At 53.2% G+C, this 16850-nt stretch overlaps 1 protein-coding gene across 1 annotated transcript in view; it reads right to left on the bottom strand.

The window, feature by feature from the left end:
* The window catches only part of VSTM2L (V-set and transmembrane domain containing 2 like), a 41388-nt gene extending 35030 nt beyond the window's left edge, over positions 1 to 6358 (bottom strand). The window contains exon 1 of the mRNA XM_054467810.2: positions 5992 to 6358. Coding sequence (XP_054323785.1) covers positions 5992 to 6112 — 121 coding nt within the window. The 5' untranslated portion in view covers positions 6113 to 6358. The remainder of the gene's footprint in view (positions 1 to 5991) is intronic.
* Positions 6359 to 16850: the final 10492 nt, after the last annotated feature.

Here is a 16850-nt window from a genome sequence, read left to right as displayed (position 1 = left end):
TGGGCCAGGCATTGTCCTGGGTCCCAGGACACAAGCGAATCTGACCCCAGTGTGCTCAGCAGGCCCCAAACTCCTTTCAGGACTGAGAGGAGAGTCTTCCCACAACCCCATCAGCAGCTGGTTTGGTCCCCAATGTCCAAGGTGATGGCCAAACACTCTCACGTGGGCACCTGTGCCGCTGTTCACGCTGCACACTCTCCCCATGCTTTCGAAAATCGAGGGAAGTTGGAGGGTCGCTGGGATAGCATTCTGTTCCCACTGCTGCTCGCCCTCCTGGGTGTGGAATGCGGAGGCCATTGCACTCCTTCCACCCTGGAGCCAAGCCTCAAGGCCCAGCCCTGCTCTTCCCCTCTGTGTGACGTGGGCCTCTTCCTCCTCTTTCCTTGGACTTCCAGCCCTGGAGCCAGATTCTTCAGTTCAAGTCCAGCCTCCGACACTTGGTAGGTGTGTGACCTTGGGTAAGCCATTTAACCTCCCCGAGTCTCATTTTCTTCATCTAAACAGTGGGCCCGAGACAGTCTTTCCTTCTGGAGTTCTTGTTAGAATTGAATGAGATGATACCATTCAAGGCCCTGGCATGGCACTCAACACACACTTGCTTCCACATGTTTATCTCTTCTGTTTTTATTTTTATTTATTTATTTATTTTTGAGGCAGGGTCTCATTTTGTCAACCAGGCTGGAGTGCAGTGGCGCAATCTCAGCTCACTGCAACCTCCATCTCCTGGGCTCACGCGATCCTCCCGCCTCAGCCTACTGAGTAGCTGGGACTACAGGTGTGTACCCATGCCTGGCTATTTTTTAGTAGAGATGAGTTCTCACTATGTTGTCCAGGCTGATCTCAAACTCCTGGGCTCAAGTCATCCACCCACCTCAGCCTCCCAAAGTGCTGGGATTACAGGCATGAGCCGCCGCGCCCAGCCAATCTCTCCATTTGTACAGAGTTGGATGAGGTAATCCCAAAAGCCAAGAAGTACCCTCCAGGGCAATTCTGGGCAAATTCTCCCTTGCCCCTGGATCTCTGTCTTCTCATCTGTAAGAGAGAGGCTTGGGGACGATGGTTCCAAGGGGCCTCCATGATTCATTCCAAAAGCTCCATCTCCTGCCCCCGCAGCTGGTGCATCAGAAGGGGTCACTTACCCGACTCCCCTCACCCTGCCCACTTGTTTGCCACAGGAGACTTTGCCCACCATCCTTGCTGTCACCATGGCAAGGAGCCAAATTCCCTGCGTCCTGCTGGCCGCCTGCGGCTTCTCTTGTTTGGGGAAAAGGCTGCGGGAGCCGCTGATGGGCAAGGTGTCAAAACCAATTAGTGTGAAGGACTTGGGGAAGACCGCTTGTGAGGGCCAATTCCCCACAGGAGGCCGGGAAACCCTCAGCCCAAGGCAGAGTGTTTACAGGCGTAATTGATAGAATAATCACCAACGCCCGAGACAAAGACGAACACATTTTTAACATCATAACCTTCGGAAGACAGGACTCAATTTTCTTCATCTTCCAGCAACCAAACTAGCTAGCTTATTGATGGTGAGATACCAACAGTTCAGTAAGGAACGCAAGGAAGCCAGAGTCATTTTTCAGTGCACAGGCTGCTTGCCAAATGGCCCGGTGCCCCCTCCCTCCCCCAGCGCCCTGCTGGTCCCTCCTGGCAACAGAGAGAATCTCAGGACAGTGAATCACTCAATGGACAAAGCCCCCGGCCAAGCCAGGATCTTTGTCTGCATTGGGGTATATGAATAATTGAAGGTGCTGGCCTAGGGGTGTGTGTGTGTGTGTGTGTGTCTGTGTCTGTGTGTGTGTGTGTAGGGGTGTGTGTGTGCGTGGCAGGGTGGGGGTGGGAGGGGAGTTGTCTGCTGCAGTGTGAGGCTTCTTGGGGCTTCTCTCAGGGACCATCCACCTGCCCCCGTCTGGACCTCTCCCTCCCCTGTGAAACCAAACCAAGCCAGCCCATAGCGTCAGACATTTCTTGTCCCTACATCTCCCATCAGGTATGGGTAGATACTTAGGCAGTGGCTTCCAAACCCCAGGCTGCATGAGAATCCTCTGGGGAATTTATTAAAATGCAGATTCCACCAGATGCGGTGGCTCATGCCTGTAATCCCAGCACTTTGGAAGGCTGAGGAGGGAGGATGGCTTGAGCCCAGGAGTTCGAGACCAGCCTAGGCAATATAATAAGATCTCATCTCTACAAAAAATTTAAAAATTAGCTGAGGGTGGTAGCGCACGCCCGTACTCCCAGCTATTCAGAGGCTGAGGTGAAAGGATCGCTTGAACCCAGGAGGCAGAGGTTGCAGTAAGCTGAGATTGTGCCACTGCACTCGAGCCTGGTCAATAGAGCAAGACCTTGTCTCAAGAGAAATTAAAAAAAATAATAAAATGTACATTCCAGGGCCCCATCAAATAACCATTCTGGCGGTGGGTTTGGGGGATCTGCATTGTAAAAAATTCCCTGCCATGTGAGGCTTCTTGCAAGCTGTAGGGGTCCTCTGCAAGCTGTAGGGGTCTACAGAGATCTTCACAAAGACCCTGCCTTCTGGATCCCTCCCCTGGACAAGATCTGGAAAGATCCTGGGGTCCAGTCCAGCTGCCTGTTTCTAACCTACAGGTATCCTTAGCAAGATCTTGCCACCTTTCTGAGTGGCTGGTTCGTCTTGGTGGAACCCACTGCTTTACTGGTTCCCTGAGGAGCTAGAAGGGAGCAAGCTTGGGTTACGGCTACACGAAGGAAGACGCCATGGCCAAGCCTGCCTCAAGGCTGTTCTGGAGGAGGCAGTCCCAGAGCCGCCAGATGCATCTTCATCCTAAACACAGCTTTCCAGCTGTCTGTACAGACTTAGCACCATTGGGTAAGTCATTGGTCCTCTCCGAGCCTCAGTTTTCTCCTATCTCCAACACCAGCCTTGCATGAATGGTCAGCCTGAGTGAGTTAACACTGGCAAGCGCTTGGCAGCACGGGGCACACAGTAGGCATTTCGTCAATGCTTGCACCTTTTCCTCCCATCCCTGCTGTGCCCATGGCAATGAGTTAACATTTTCTGATGAGAAAAAAATCAAAATCACTCCTGTTTATTGAGCACCTACTAGGTGCAGACATGGACCATCACCACCCCACCTCCCGGTGACTGATGCCTCCTTGAGATACATGCTCCCCATTCATTCCTCACACCTCAAAAAAGCCCTCTTCCAAATGCCTTGAGTGGAGGTGGGAGGGAGATGGGAAGCAAAACAGATGTCCGTTCTGACCCATCTGACCGCAGGCTTTCCCTGTGACAAGCTCCAGGGCAGGCAGGTGGAAGGCAGGAGCCCGGCGGCCGGGCTGGGCTCAGATGGAGCTGGAGGGGTGAGCAGCCACCAAGCGCTTGGGGTCAATATGCCCCTCCCCAGGAGCCCCTGCTTCCAGCCCCCAGCCCCCACTCCCAGACATAAAGACACCTTCCCAACTGGGCCACATTTCCTGAATCAGCTGAGGACACACGGAGCCCAGGAATAATGAAACGATCAGGCCCCAATCTGCTAAACAGCAATTTCTGAGCTTTTTCAGCACACACAGCTTTTATCAAATTGGTATTCTCCTCCTGAACACAAATGGCTTATTAGACATGACCCACTTATTCGCCGCGTCTCACTATCATTAATAACAGTTTCTTTTTGTGATTAAGTGAGTGGCTCCAAACCCTTCCTGTGGTGGCGGGCGCTTGGCCCGGCAGAGGGGCAGCTGTGGGGGCTCCTCGGCAGTCACTACTTGGTGACTTTGAACCTAGCAATGTCAGGGGAAGGCAGCCCGGCCCCTGCAGAGCAGCCTGGCTTCCTTGTTTCTTTAGGGACATAGGGAGACCCAGAGGGGTGGCTCACTTGCCCAGAGCCACACGGGGGTTCAAGAGAGAAGCCAGGTTCCTCAGCAACTAGGGGTGCCTCCTTCTCATCTAGCCCCTGCCCTGGGCCTTAGCTTGACCCTCCAGGGTGCAGAGGGGAGATTACAGCTGGTTGGGCAGAGCTGTGCCCCCTCAGCTTACCTGGCACCAGGGGGCAGGTACAGACTGTCACACAAAGGGCAGACAGACCCTGCTTTTCTATGGGGGGAGCCACCTTGGGGCCTTGGGAATAACAGAGTGGCACCCAAGTCCCTGGGGTCTGGTGCTCTAGGGACAGAACGACCATAAGCCTCAGAGTCCCATTCCTTGTACCCCTCGGGACTGCAAACTCAGGGAAGGCCTTCCATGGAAACCCCTCCTAGTGTAAGTTCCAACTGTGCCAAGGAACTGAGCGGAGCGAGGAGAGGAGAGGTGGAGAGGGAGGAATTCCCAGTTTCCCTAGAATGAGAGGGAATCTGACAGGGAGATGAATGTCCTGGAAAAAAGCACTGTCTTTGCCCGACAGACCCTGGGGCCTGTCCTGGCTCAGTCACTCTCTTACTGTGTGACCTTGGGCAACTTCCTTCACCTTTCTGAGCCTTGGTTTCCCTATCTGTAAGTTGAGGATCAAAAGAACCCTTTCCTTATTTACCACCGCTCTAGCCAGGTCAGTAGAGATGAGATGAGGGGTATGAAGGGTACGTAAATGATGCACACAGCAGTTACTACCAAACATGGTGAGGCAGAAGGGGGCGGGGAGTCATGGTTCCCAAAAAGCAGAGACCCTGAGGATGGCTTCAAAGCCCCCCTCTCCACTGGAGCAATCCCACTCATGTGTCATACCCCAGCAAAAGCCTTCCCTGATTATCTACCCCCTCTTAACCCCACTCACTCCCGTCAGAATAAATCATCCAATTATCTGGCCTTTGTGCAAACCTCCCTGCAGCCCTGGGCCCACAGTGCCCAGCACTGGGGCTGCAGCCTCCCCCACAAGGCTGGGAGCCCGTCTAGTGAAGGGCTACATGGAAGAAAGGTCTCCTTTGGTTTCATCTATGCTCCATCCCTCATCCCAGAGTCAGGCTCACAGGGGCCAGGGGGAGCCCCCACAGCTGCCAGGCTCATACAGTCCAACTCTGCTGCCAACTTGGGCTCCTTCGGGGCTAGCAGGAGCTTCTGACACTCAGCCAGCCAGTGCTGGGAATGCTTGTCTGCTCCCCGGCTCCCACAGCGGCTGGAGTTGAGATTTCCCACATTTCAGTCCTCTAGGGCCGAGGATGAGGATGGGAGTACCCTATGGAGGGATGGCAGCGGCTTCCTGCCCATCTCCAGAGGCAGACAAAAGCACCCGGCATTCCACTTCCACTCCCACTCCCACGCCTCTGGCTGCAGGCAGCAACCCCAACTACTCAGGTGGCTTCCACCAGATGCCACCCGCCCAACAGGGAGGCTGCAGCCCCAGGCGACCAAGGCGACCAGTTCTCAAGAAACAGGGTCTTCTGCCCCCAAGGACCTTTCCAGTGGTATAGGAGTGGGTGTGGAGAGGAAGAGGACAAGGGCCTCTGTGCGGTTAAACCCAGAAGAGTAAAGGCAGATGGGCAGAGAGGAGTGGGTGAGCAAATTGTGTTCATGTGTGTGTATGTGTGTGCCTGTGTGTGTGTGTGCGCGCGCGCACCAGTGTGTCTGCAGGTGGGCAGGCGAGAGTTGTGGCGAAGCGTGTGCGCCAGCTGGCAGAGTGAGCCCACCGGCGCAGTGCCTGATGTGCGTGTGTAGTGGGCATAAGTGTAAAGGCTTGCAGTGACGAGGGGGACCTGGGGTGTGTGGAGATGTGCAGGGTAGGAGTTGTGAGTGTGAGAAAGCAGCGACTGTGGCTCTGAGTGTGTCCGCGGCTGTGCATATTGGTGTGGCCAAGGAGGCGTGCGTATCCGCGCGAGTGTCGGGGGAGGAGGTTCGGGGGTGCGCCCCGGGTGCCCCCTCCTCCGCAGGGCCGGGGTGCCAGGGCGGGTCCACCGCGCCGGCAGGAGGCGCCCCGGGATTCCCGCCACGACTGGCGCCGGTTCGAGCCCCGGGGCGGCCAAGTTGGAGTGGCGCGGCCCGGGTTGGGGTTTGGTGGGGAAGTCCGCGGGGGCGGCGACCGAACTCACCGTGGCCGGAGACCTGGTTGTCCCAGGGCGCGTGGCCGGCGGGCCGCGTGGCGCCGCCGAGTTGCAGGAAAAGTGCCAGGTAGTGGAGGGCGCCCAGCGCTACGGCGAGCGGGGCCCCCATGGTGCGCGCTCGGGCCGGGGGCGCCGCCGCCTCACATCGGGGCCCCGGAGACCGCAGACCCCGCGCCAGCTGTCCCCTGCCCTGAGCCGCCTGGCTGCCCGGCTCCGGCAGCTGCCCCTCGCCCGCTGTCCCCAGGCCCGGCCCGGCTCCCAGCCCTCGCCCGGCTCCGGCCCAGCCCCGGCTGCGGGGAGCGAGCGCACGCCCAGCCGGCCGCCTCCGACTGCGGGACTCTTCCCTTCCGCGGAAGGCCACGCCGCGCCGCCGCCGCACCCTCCTCCCTCCTCCCGCCTCCCTCCTCCCCTCCCTCCTCCCCTCCCTCCTCCCGCTCGGAGCAGGCGGCGGAGGGATCTGCCGCTTGATTTATCATCAAAGTTTTGCCCAGGCTGGGATTTTTAAAGCGGTACCCGCAACTTTCCCCCGCCCGATTGCGGGGGCGTGGCCGGGATGGGGCGGAGAGAGCCACCCCAGGGACGCGGTTCCCGCAAAGCACTACCCAACGGGCTTCAGCCACAGAAATGCCGTCCAGCGGGGAGAGGGAGAAAAGCCAGGGCACCCGCCTCCAGACCAGCGCGCTCAGAGGCTCCTAACTTTACCGGCAGGGCGGGGCCGGGGTCGGGGGCCAGTGGGGCTGGGGGTGAGGGCGAGGTAGGGTGGGAGCCTGGGCTGAGACCCAGGGGACCTGGTGATAGCTCTGCCGCCGACCTCCGCTCGCTGTGTGATCGCGTCCGGGTGTCTACCCCTCTCTGAACCTCGAAGTCTTCATCTGAGAAATGGGGGTAATAGCTGTCTGCGGGGGTCCTGGTGAGGATTTGCGAAATCGTGCATGCAGAGGGCTTAGCATAATGCCGCCTACGTGGTAGGAGCTCAGTAGTTATTACTGTGGGTGTTCCCCTCTCTGGGACTCAGTTTTCGGGTCTTTGTAATGGGAGAGGGGCAGGCCAGCTGTTGAGGCTCCTGGCTTTTGAAGATACTGGACCTTATGTGGTGGATGGGATCGCCCCCTTCTGGACTGTAGGCTTCTTCCCTAGACCAATGAGCCTTGATGGTGTGTGTGTGCATGAGTGTGTGTGTGCGTGTGCGCGCGCGTATGCGTGGGTGTATGTGTGTGTGAGTGTGGCAGGGGAGGGGGATAGGGCACCATTCCCATTCCCAAGAGCAAGAATCCAACAAAGTCCTCCAATTCCTTCCCAAACCGTGTTACTGGGGCTGATGGGACAGACAGGAGGGCGGACCTGTGGTCCCATTTAAAAGATAAGGAAGCACCTGAAATCAGGTAATTAGCTTATCTGAGGTCCCACGGCGAGTCGAGCGAGGCCCCTGACTCCCGGGCGGGGTCCCTCCTGCTCTCATCCCTTGCCCTTCCCCAGGCCTCGCTGCTCACGGAGCCTGGTCCTCCCGGTTTCAGCACCACGGAGGAGGACAGCGCCAGCCCCCCTCCCCCCAACCCGCCGCCCCCGGTCCCATCCTTTGGGCACCGCGGACAGCGTCTCAACTGGCCCTTTGATGCTAGGGTTCACACCGTGGACAGACCCTCAGACTTTCTTCCCCGTCCCCGTCGAACAGGGTCAACCCCTCCGACAGCCCACTCTCCACTCCAGAACACAGGTGGATCCCGCGTCCAGCCCTGTGTACAGCGCCCAAGTTTGAGAACAAGGTTAGAGCCCAAGGTACATAGCCCCTCGCCGTCTTCCCTCTGTCTTAGCGCCTCCCTTCCAGTATTATGGGGAGGCAACACACCGGATGGGGCCCGTGGTAGCCAGCAACAATCCAGCTCCTTCCAAACTAAGGACACCTCCTCCACGATGTCCCGCACTTGCAAGCACTGTGTTCCAGCACCGTCCACAGCCCCGCGCTCCCTTCAGTACCGAGGACAGGTCCCAAGCGTCGACCCCCGAACCTTCTGGACCACATGCCTTGGAGGAAGGGGCCGTGTTTGCCTGATTCTCTCACTTCTCACTTTCTTCCCACACAGAGGTGGTGTTTAGGTTATCCTGGACTGGCCAGGCGTCTTGGACTCTATGCACGTGTTTTCCCATTCATTAACTCCCCTGAACCCCGCTCCCAGTGAAATAAACTACTGCTTCCATCATAAAGATATGGAAACTGAGAATCCTCCAGATCACATAGCAGCCACCATGTTAGCAAAACTAAAACCCAGGACTCCTTCAACCCCAGCCTGAGGCCTCACCAGGAGACTGTGGTGACAGAACTGGGACTCAAATCCGGGCTTTCTCCTCTTAAACCACAGATTGGAGGGAGCAGACACAGGCAAGGGGACAGGGAGGGAGAGGAGATTAAAGAGGAGTAAACAAGAGATTGCTCAGGGCTGCAGAAGAAGGGGGTCTGGCGGGATGGCAGCACATTGTTGCTGTGCCCCTAGCCCACCGGCTGACTTTCAAAAGTCTTTTCTCTTTGAAGCCTGGAACAAGGTCAAGTTTCCTTCAAGGACAGACATCCAGGGATTGTATATCTTTGAAAATGCTCATGATTGGCCAGGTGTGGTGGCTCATGCCTGTAATGCCAGCACTTTGAGAGGCCGAGGTGGGCAAATCACGAGGTCAGGAGTTCGAGACCAGCCTGACCAACATGGTGAAACCCCATCTCTACTAAAAATACAAAAATTAGCCGGGTTTGGTGGTGGGCACCTGTAATCCCAGCTACTCAGGAGGCTGAGGCAGGAGAATTGCTTGAACCTGGGAGGTGGAAGTTGCAGTGAGCCAAGATCACACCATTGCACTTCAGCCTGGGTGACAGAGCGAGACTTCATCTCAAAAAAAAAAAAAAAAAAAGAAGAAGAAGAAGAAAATGCTCATGATGTAATGGTTCTGCTCAAAACCCTCTGATGGCCTGTTTATGTGAGAAATCCTGACTTCTCTAGTTTGCATTCAGGGTCCCAGACTCACCTCCTGCACATATCCTGTGCTCTCTTGGGCATGCCTTGGCCTCATTACATCCTCACCCTTCCCAGTGCTTCCCCTGTGCTTGTATGCCTTCCCCTCTATCTAGCTGAGTCCCCAGTTGAGCAAGGTCCAGCCTGAGTCCCCATGGGAAGAAATGCCTGCTGCCTTCTCCCAGTCCCCAAGCCTCTGTTGGCTCATCACTGTGTGCCCAGCATGGCCCTAAGAACTTTCATTAGTCCCCTTAATCCTCAGAACCACCAGGCCACGTAGGGTAGGATGGTGTGGTTAGAAGTGTGGTCTCTAGAGCCATATTCTCTGTTTTGAATCCTGCCATTTGGTAGCTGTGTAACCTTAGACAAGTTGCTAAGCCTCCCTGTGCCTCAATTTTCTCATCTGTAAAATAAGGGTAATAATACCACCTTCACAACAGGGTGGTGGGGATTAAATGAGTTGCTACATGGAAAGCACTTAGAACAATGCCAGGCACGTAGCAAATACATGATACATGTTGACTAGTGTTCTTGATATCTACAGATGAGGACATAGGTTCAGAAAGGTTAGGTATTTTGCCCAAAGCGACATAGCAAGGCCGTGATGTGTTTGATTCCAGAGCCAATCAAACATTTCATATGTTTGATTCCAACATACCCTCTTGGCACCTTAGGAAACTAAGACCCAGAGAAAATAATTCACATTCTCAGAGTCACACAGCCACTCATGACAGAACTGGATCCAGGTCCTTTGTCTCCCAACTCAGGGACCTCCCACTATACTGTACTGTCCCACTTGTATTTCCTGCAGCACCTAAACTGCACTTTACAGTTTACAAATCACATTCACACCCATGATCTCCTATAATTCATACAACAAACCCTGAGGCTTCTATTATTCCCTTCGTTCTTTTACGGATGGAGAAACGAAGCTCAGAAAGGTGATGTAACCTGCATAAAGTTGCACAGTGAGGTAGGGCAGAGGCTGGATGTGAAAGGACACATCCCAGCCCAGCCTCCTCCCCTGTGTAATTGTGTCTCTTGTCTGATTCCCAATGCAAGTGTAATCTCTGGGCACCGTGGAAGCCGAGAGCCTAGTGGAGGCAAAAGGTAAGCAAAGACTAGCCCAGGAAAGTCTCTAGGAATTCACTAGGGTGGGTGACGCCTGTCACTCATTTCATTATAGGAATGCTGCAGGAGATGGAAAGCCTCCCATCCCTGGAGGCAACTAACAAGCCTCTAGTGTTTGTGTGGATGCCATGAAGCAAATATCACTGCTATTTCCATTATATAAATGAGGCTCAGAGGTGAGCATCACGTCAAGTATTTCAGTTGGGAAAGATGATATTTTTAAACTTCCCTCTAAGCATGGGATCTTGCGCTGCCCCTTACTGCTGAGCCAAGCTCCCTGGAGAGTCTCCATACCCTTCCCTTGACTCAGAGAGGCCACCCTCCCTCCCCTCCTTGAGAGGTGTCACTTGAGCACTGTGGCTCTGTCAGTGGTAACAGTCGTTAAGATTTGTCCTTTTAATCCAGAATCAATAACAAATTTCATTTAAAAATAAATTAAACCAGGCATTGGAAATCATTCACCACATGGGCTGGGGCCCTATATAGCACTGTCTAAATGGCTTCCTTTCGCTCATCTATCAATGCCAAGAGGGGGGAAATACCTAGGCTGCCTGATTCATGGAGAAACTACTTAAATGTATCAGCCCCTAACAATGAGCAATGTAAGCCTGGAGTTGCACCTTTTCGCACACCAATAACATGTGGAGCGAGGCTTCATGAGAGCTTATCAGAGCCCCCATGGTCACTGGCTTTGAGAGAGCCCATTTATAAAGGGGAACAATGGCTTTAGTATGTAGCCGCCTAATTTCCAGAATGCATTACTGAGCTCTGAGGAGCAATGGAATTCTATTAAAGTCTTATCTGCCGTGGGAGGGTATGAAACTGGTGGGGAAATCCAGGCTTGGCATAGACATGCCCGGAAAGCAGCAGGGCTGACCCTAGGAGGTGGGTGAACAAGCCCAGAGGGAGAGGGGGGAGCAGGAGGGGCCCCGGATGTGTGAAAACACGTGTGTTAATAAGAGCTCCTGTTTCCAGCGATTACGTTTACATCAGTGAATAAAACTTGGCAATAAAACATCGGAGCTGCGTCTCAGACAGCATTTCCTTTTACAGCCCGGTGTATTTCACTCATTATAACAGGAGGCAGGGAGCGTGAGGTGTCTGCATTTCTCCCCCTTTAATTAAATTTTCTAAATTGCTGCCCAAGATTTGGATAAAGCAAAAGACTTACAGCTCCACTAATCGCCATCGAGGCTCCCGCCCCACCACTGTGGTGGTCCTGACTGTACTGGTTTCCAACATTATTAAAGTGAAATACTGTGGGCATTGCCTGCCTGGGCTCTGGTTTTTAAAAAGAGATGCAGCGTCAGGAAGAAACTGGCTCACGGTCAGGAAAGAGGCCTGGGTTTCAGAACGGGCTTTGCCATCACCTCCTTGTGTGACCTTGGGCAAGTTATTTCTCTTATCTGAGACTCATGACTTCACCTTTTCCCCAGGTGTTCATCTTGAGGCTCTTAGAATTGATCTGGAGCTGGGGCAGTCCTTGGACCTACACTGGGACGACTGGGGAGCTTTAAAAATAGATGGTTGCCCAGGGCACACCCCAGAGATTCTGACATAATTGGTCTTAGGTGAGATCTGGGTATCAGGGTTTAAAAAAAATTCCCCAGGTGATCGCAGTACACAGCTAGGATTGAACACCATAGGCCTAGACACAGAGTTATGAGATATTACTGGACTTGAGAATCTCTGGGGAGGCTGGCTGTGGCCAGGCCCCACCCCTGGGGGTTCTCTTTCAGACTGGCTTTTCGGGGTGGGTATCTGGGAATCTGCCTGCTCACTAAGCACCCCAGGTGTGTCTTGTGCAAGGATCCAGTGGGCTGCAGTGAGGATTCCAACAGAGGTGGGAGGACAAGCATTCCTTGAATTGAGCCCAGCCAGCCTCCTGGAATGAGGAGGCCCCTCTGCCCCAGCTCCCCTCTGGAGGGTAGCACAGGAAGCCGATATGTGACCTCCCACTCCGGTCTGGGGTACTTCTCTCCTCTGATGACTGATTTATTTATCCGTTCCACTCACCGCTAGGCAGAAGCCTTGGCTGGCCTCCACAGTCACATCATGTTCCCATCGTAGGAACCCCAGGTGTGACCCCTCTGCCCATGTGGTTCACAATCGCCACAGACCCAGGTTTTCCACCTGGATGGACTCTGAGCCTTTATCTGCACTCTGCCTCCCGCATGGCTCCTGGGCCTCCCAGGAAGGCCTTGTCTAGGCTGAGAACCATGCTTGGGCCAAGGGCTAGGAGCCAGGGACAGCACGGGGGGGCCTGGGCTCGGGAAATTCATTCATTCTGGCTCCTGCCTTTGCCAGAAGTCCTAGGGAGTGTCCCTGATGTTTTTCTTCTGGATTCCGGTCTGAGTGGACCACACAGCGTGAAGACATAATCTAAAACCTAAAACTTAAATTTAAAGCGTCTTTTTAATTTATTTTTTTAAGACAGGGTCTCACTCTACTACCCGGGCTGGAGTAAAGTGGCAGACACTATCACAGTTCACTACAGCCTCAAACTCCTGGGCTCAAGCAATCCTCCCGCCTCAGCCCCCGAGTAGCTGGGACTACGGGCATGCACCACTACACCCAGATAATTTTTAAAATATTTTGTAGAGATAGGAGTCTCACTATATTGTCCAGGCTGGTCTTCAACTCCTGGCCTCAAGCGATCCTCCCACTGTGGCGAATGGATTACAGACGAGAACCACCATGCCCGGCCAGCATCTCTAATTTTTAACAGAGAAGGTCATCAAAGATCAATTATCATGTCCCTTTTGTGCAGACGGAGGAATTGAGGTCTAGAAGGACATGGAGAGAAGCCTAGGATCTCACAGTGAGGGAAAGGCAGAACCAGGCCAAAGACCCAGGTCTCCTGACTCTAGGCCGAAGTCTTTCTTCCACATGCCACTTGCCTGGAGAAGTCAGACAGGATCCATCATCACCTGTGCAGCCAAGCAGCTCCTCAAAAAACATCCAGCTCTGTGGCTTCCCAAAGAGGGAACTTCTCCGAGGCCCAAAGAACCTTTTGTCCTAGTCTGCTCAGGCTGCTGTAACAAAACACTGCAGACTGGTTAAGCAGAAATTAGCAGAAATCTATTTCTCACCATTCTGGAGGCTGGAAAGTCCAAAATGAAGGTGCCAGCAAGATAGGTTTCACTCTGATGCCTCTTCTCCTGGCTTGGGGGTGACTGCTGTCTGGCTGTGTGCTCACAAGACCTCTTCTTTGTATGTGCAGAGGAAGAGGGTGGGAGAGGGAAGAGGAAGGGAGAAAGAGAGTTCTCTGGTGTCTCTTCTTTTTATTATTTATTTATTTATTTTGAGACAGAGTCTCACTCTATTCAGCCCAGGCTGGAGTGCAGTAATGCGATTTCAGCTCACTGCAGCCTCTGCCTCTCAGGTTCAGGCAATTCTCCTGCCTCAGCCTCCTGTGTAGCTGGGATTACAGGCACCTGCCACCACACTCAGCTAATTTTTGTATTTTTAGTAGAGACGGGGTTTCACCATGTTGGCCAGGCTGGTCTTGAACTCCTGACCTCAAATGATCTGCCTGCCTCAGCCTCCCAAAGTGCTGAGATTACAGGCTTGAGCCGCTGTGCCCAGCCTAATATCTATTGTCTCTTCTTATAAGGATACTAATCCTATCAGATCAGAGCTCCGCCCTTCCAACTTCACTTAACCTTATTTACTTCCTTACCCCAAATACCGTACAGCCACATTGGGAGTCAGGGCTTCCACATATGAATTTGGGGGACACATTCAGCCCATAGTATCCCTCCAGGCTTTGGCCCTCAGATTTGAACCTAAACCCACAAACGGCACTCTACCAAGGCCAGTAAGTACACGTGGCTCATATCTGTGTTGTCCCAGCAAGAAGCCTAATGACAATCCCCATCAAAGGCAATTAATTGTATCAGGGAGGGGCTCCTAGGGCCCTTCACCCTGCAAACCAAGTGCTTATTAAACACCGCAGGACAGCAGGGTCTCTGCCAATTACAAGGCCCTGCTTGTAGGAGTGTTTTTAAAATCCTGAACTGACTTTAATGGCGTGGTTAATGCCAGTCTAAATATTCCATGGTTGTGAGTAATTAGCTAGGCCGATGCTGTCCAACAGAAGTAAAATGCAAGCCACCTATGTAATTTTAAATTTTCTAGTAGCCACATTTTAAAAAAGTAAAAACAATCAGGTGAAATTAACTTTCATAATCTGTTTTATGTCACCCAATATATCAAAAATATTATCATTTCAACACATAATCAATATAAGGCATTATTAAAGAGATATTTTATCTTCGTTTTTCCATACCAAGCCACCAGAATCTGGTGTGTGCATTTTATACTTAAGGCACATCTCAATTTTGGACAGCCACATTTTCAGTGCTCAATGGTCCGTGTGGCTCTTGACTACCATAGCGGACAGCACAGAGCTAGGTGCCTCTAAGGGAGGCCTGGGCCTAGTATCTCCATGGACCCCACACAGGAAAAGGGGATGAGCATCTATTAAGCGCTTCCTGTGTGCCAGACACCAGGACTTATCTCACCAAATCCTCGTGACAAGGATGGGACTGTTCGTTCCATCTCACAGCTGAAACCACGAAGATTCAGAGAGGTGAAGTGGCTGGGCTGAAGTCACACAGTGGCTGGGATCAAGGTCCACTGCCCCCAGCCTCTGCCATCAGAGCCCTCAGGTGGAGGCAGGCAGAAGACAGGGCCTAAGGCTTGGGGAGGATGTGCCTAGGTGGCCGGTAAAGCTGGGCCTGTTCAAGGATTCCTGCAACCTCAGGGGTTACTCCTCCTTGCTTTCCCCTTGGGTGACAGTGTCTTCCTGAGATTTCCTGCTGCAGAGCAAAGGGAGCCTCCTCTAGCTTCAGAGAGGAAGCAGGGCCCCAGTGCCAGGGTGGTGGCAGCAGCAGCAGTAACAGCCATCATCCTGGTCACTTTTTTTTTTTAAGTGATGGGGTCCTGCCAGGCACAGTGGCTCACACCTGTAATCCCAGCACTTTGGAAGCCCGAGACAGGAGGATCGCTTTAGCCCAGGAGTTTGAGACCCACCTATACAATATAGTGAGACCTCGATTTTACAAAAAAAAAAAAAATTTAAAAATTAGCTGAGCATGGTGGCACGTGCCTGTATTCCCAGCTACTTGGGAGGCTGAGGTGAGAGGATCACTTGAGCCTGGAAGGAAGAGGTTGCAGTGAGCTGAAATTGAGCTGTTGCACTGCACTCCAGCCTGAGGGACAAAAAGACTCTGTGAAAGAAAGGAAAGAAAGAAAGAAGAAGGAAAGAAAGAAAGAAAAAAAGAAAGAAAGAAAGAAGGAAAGAAGGAAAGGAAGGAAGAGAGAGAGAAGGAAATAAAGAAGAAAGAAAGAAAGAGAAAGAGAGAGAGGAAGGAAGGAAGGAAGGAAGGAGAAAAGAAAAAAAGAAAAGAAAAGAAAGGATCTGGCTCTGCCACCCAGATCTCGCTCTGCCTCTCTGCTGCCTTGGAGTGAGGTGGCTCAATCATAGCTCACTGTAACCTTGAACTCCTAGGTTCAAACGATCCTCCCGCCTCTGCTTCCTAGGACCACAGGTGCGCACCACCATGTTCAGCTAATTTTATTTTTTGTAGAGATGAGTCTTGCTATGTTGCCCAGGCTGGTCTTACACTCCTAGCCTCAAGCAATCCTCCCACCTCGGCATCCCAAAGTGTTGGGATTACAAACGTGCACTACTGCACCTGACCACAATTTTAGTCTAATAAGTAGTTGTGCACCTAGCTGTTTAGTGTTTATCTCTCCTACTAGTCCATAAGCTCTATAAGGGCAAAAACACCACTCTCATTCTCTGCCGTATCCCCAAGGTTGGATGTGGCTCCTCCTTTGGCCAGCTGCAGCCTGCAGGGTGGGGCTAACTTCTTCCAGGACCCCTCCAATCAGAGGGAGCCCCATACCTCCAGAGGCATCTCCTTCCAAGTCTGAAGAGCACTGTCCCTTAGAAAGGGCAGCCCCGGGCCTGGGCTTGAGACCTAGCTCTGCCGTTTATGTACCCAGTGGCTTTGGGCAAATCTCCTAAGTTGGCTGAATCTCGATTTCCTCTTTTGTAAAATGGGGGATAGAAGATCCAATTTCATGAGGTGCTTGGATTAGAGGCGACAGTGATGGGAAATGCTCTGTCCTCTGCCATGTCTGTGTTCCTTACCACACACACCTTCATTATCATCATTAGGCTGAAATTGCCTTCCTCCCTGGGACATCCACATGTCAGGCCTTGGTGGACCCTCTGGGGCCAGAGAACGGGGACCAGGCGTCCATGTTACTTGTCTGCCCTGGGCATCCCCAGGCCCCTCCCCCACCAGAGAGTGCCTTTCCAGATTTTCTTTCCTTCTCTCCTTCGAAGTGGTCTGGAGTGCCCACCATGCTGCATGCTGGAGCTGGGCTGCAGGGGTCCCGAGGCAGATGGCCAGCTCCCACCCTGGCGCCTCCCTTTGCAAAGCTGGTTTCCTCACTCAGTCCAAGACCAGGGTGCTCACCCCACCTCACAAGACTCGCCGTGACTGTGACCTGGGCCTGTATCTGTCACCTCTCTGCCTCCTTGCCTCGCAAACACTCCAGGACCATCTCATCTAAAATGCAGCCCTCATCCCTCTGAAGCCCCTAACCCTTTTATATTTTCCTCAACACTTACCCTTCTCTGCCACATTACATGTCTATTTCTTGGTCGTGTCCTCACTACATGTAAACTCCGTGACAACA

Source organism: Pongo pygmaeus, chromosome 21, assembly GCF_028885625.2.
Source record: "Pongo pygmaeus isolate AG05252 chromosome 21, NHGRI_mPonPyg2-v2.0_pri, whole genome shotgun sequence".
Classification (NCBI taxonomy): domain Eukaryota; kingdom Metazoa; phylum Chordata; class Mammalia; order Primates; family Hominidae; genus Pongo; species Pongo pygmaeus.
The sequence above is the reverse complement of the archived record's forward strand: the minus strand, read 5'-3'. Positions and strand labels throughout refer to the sequence as shown.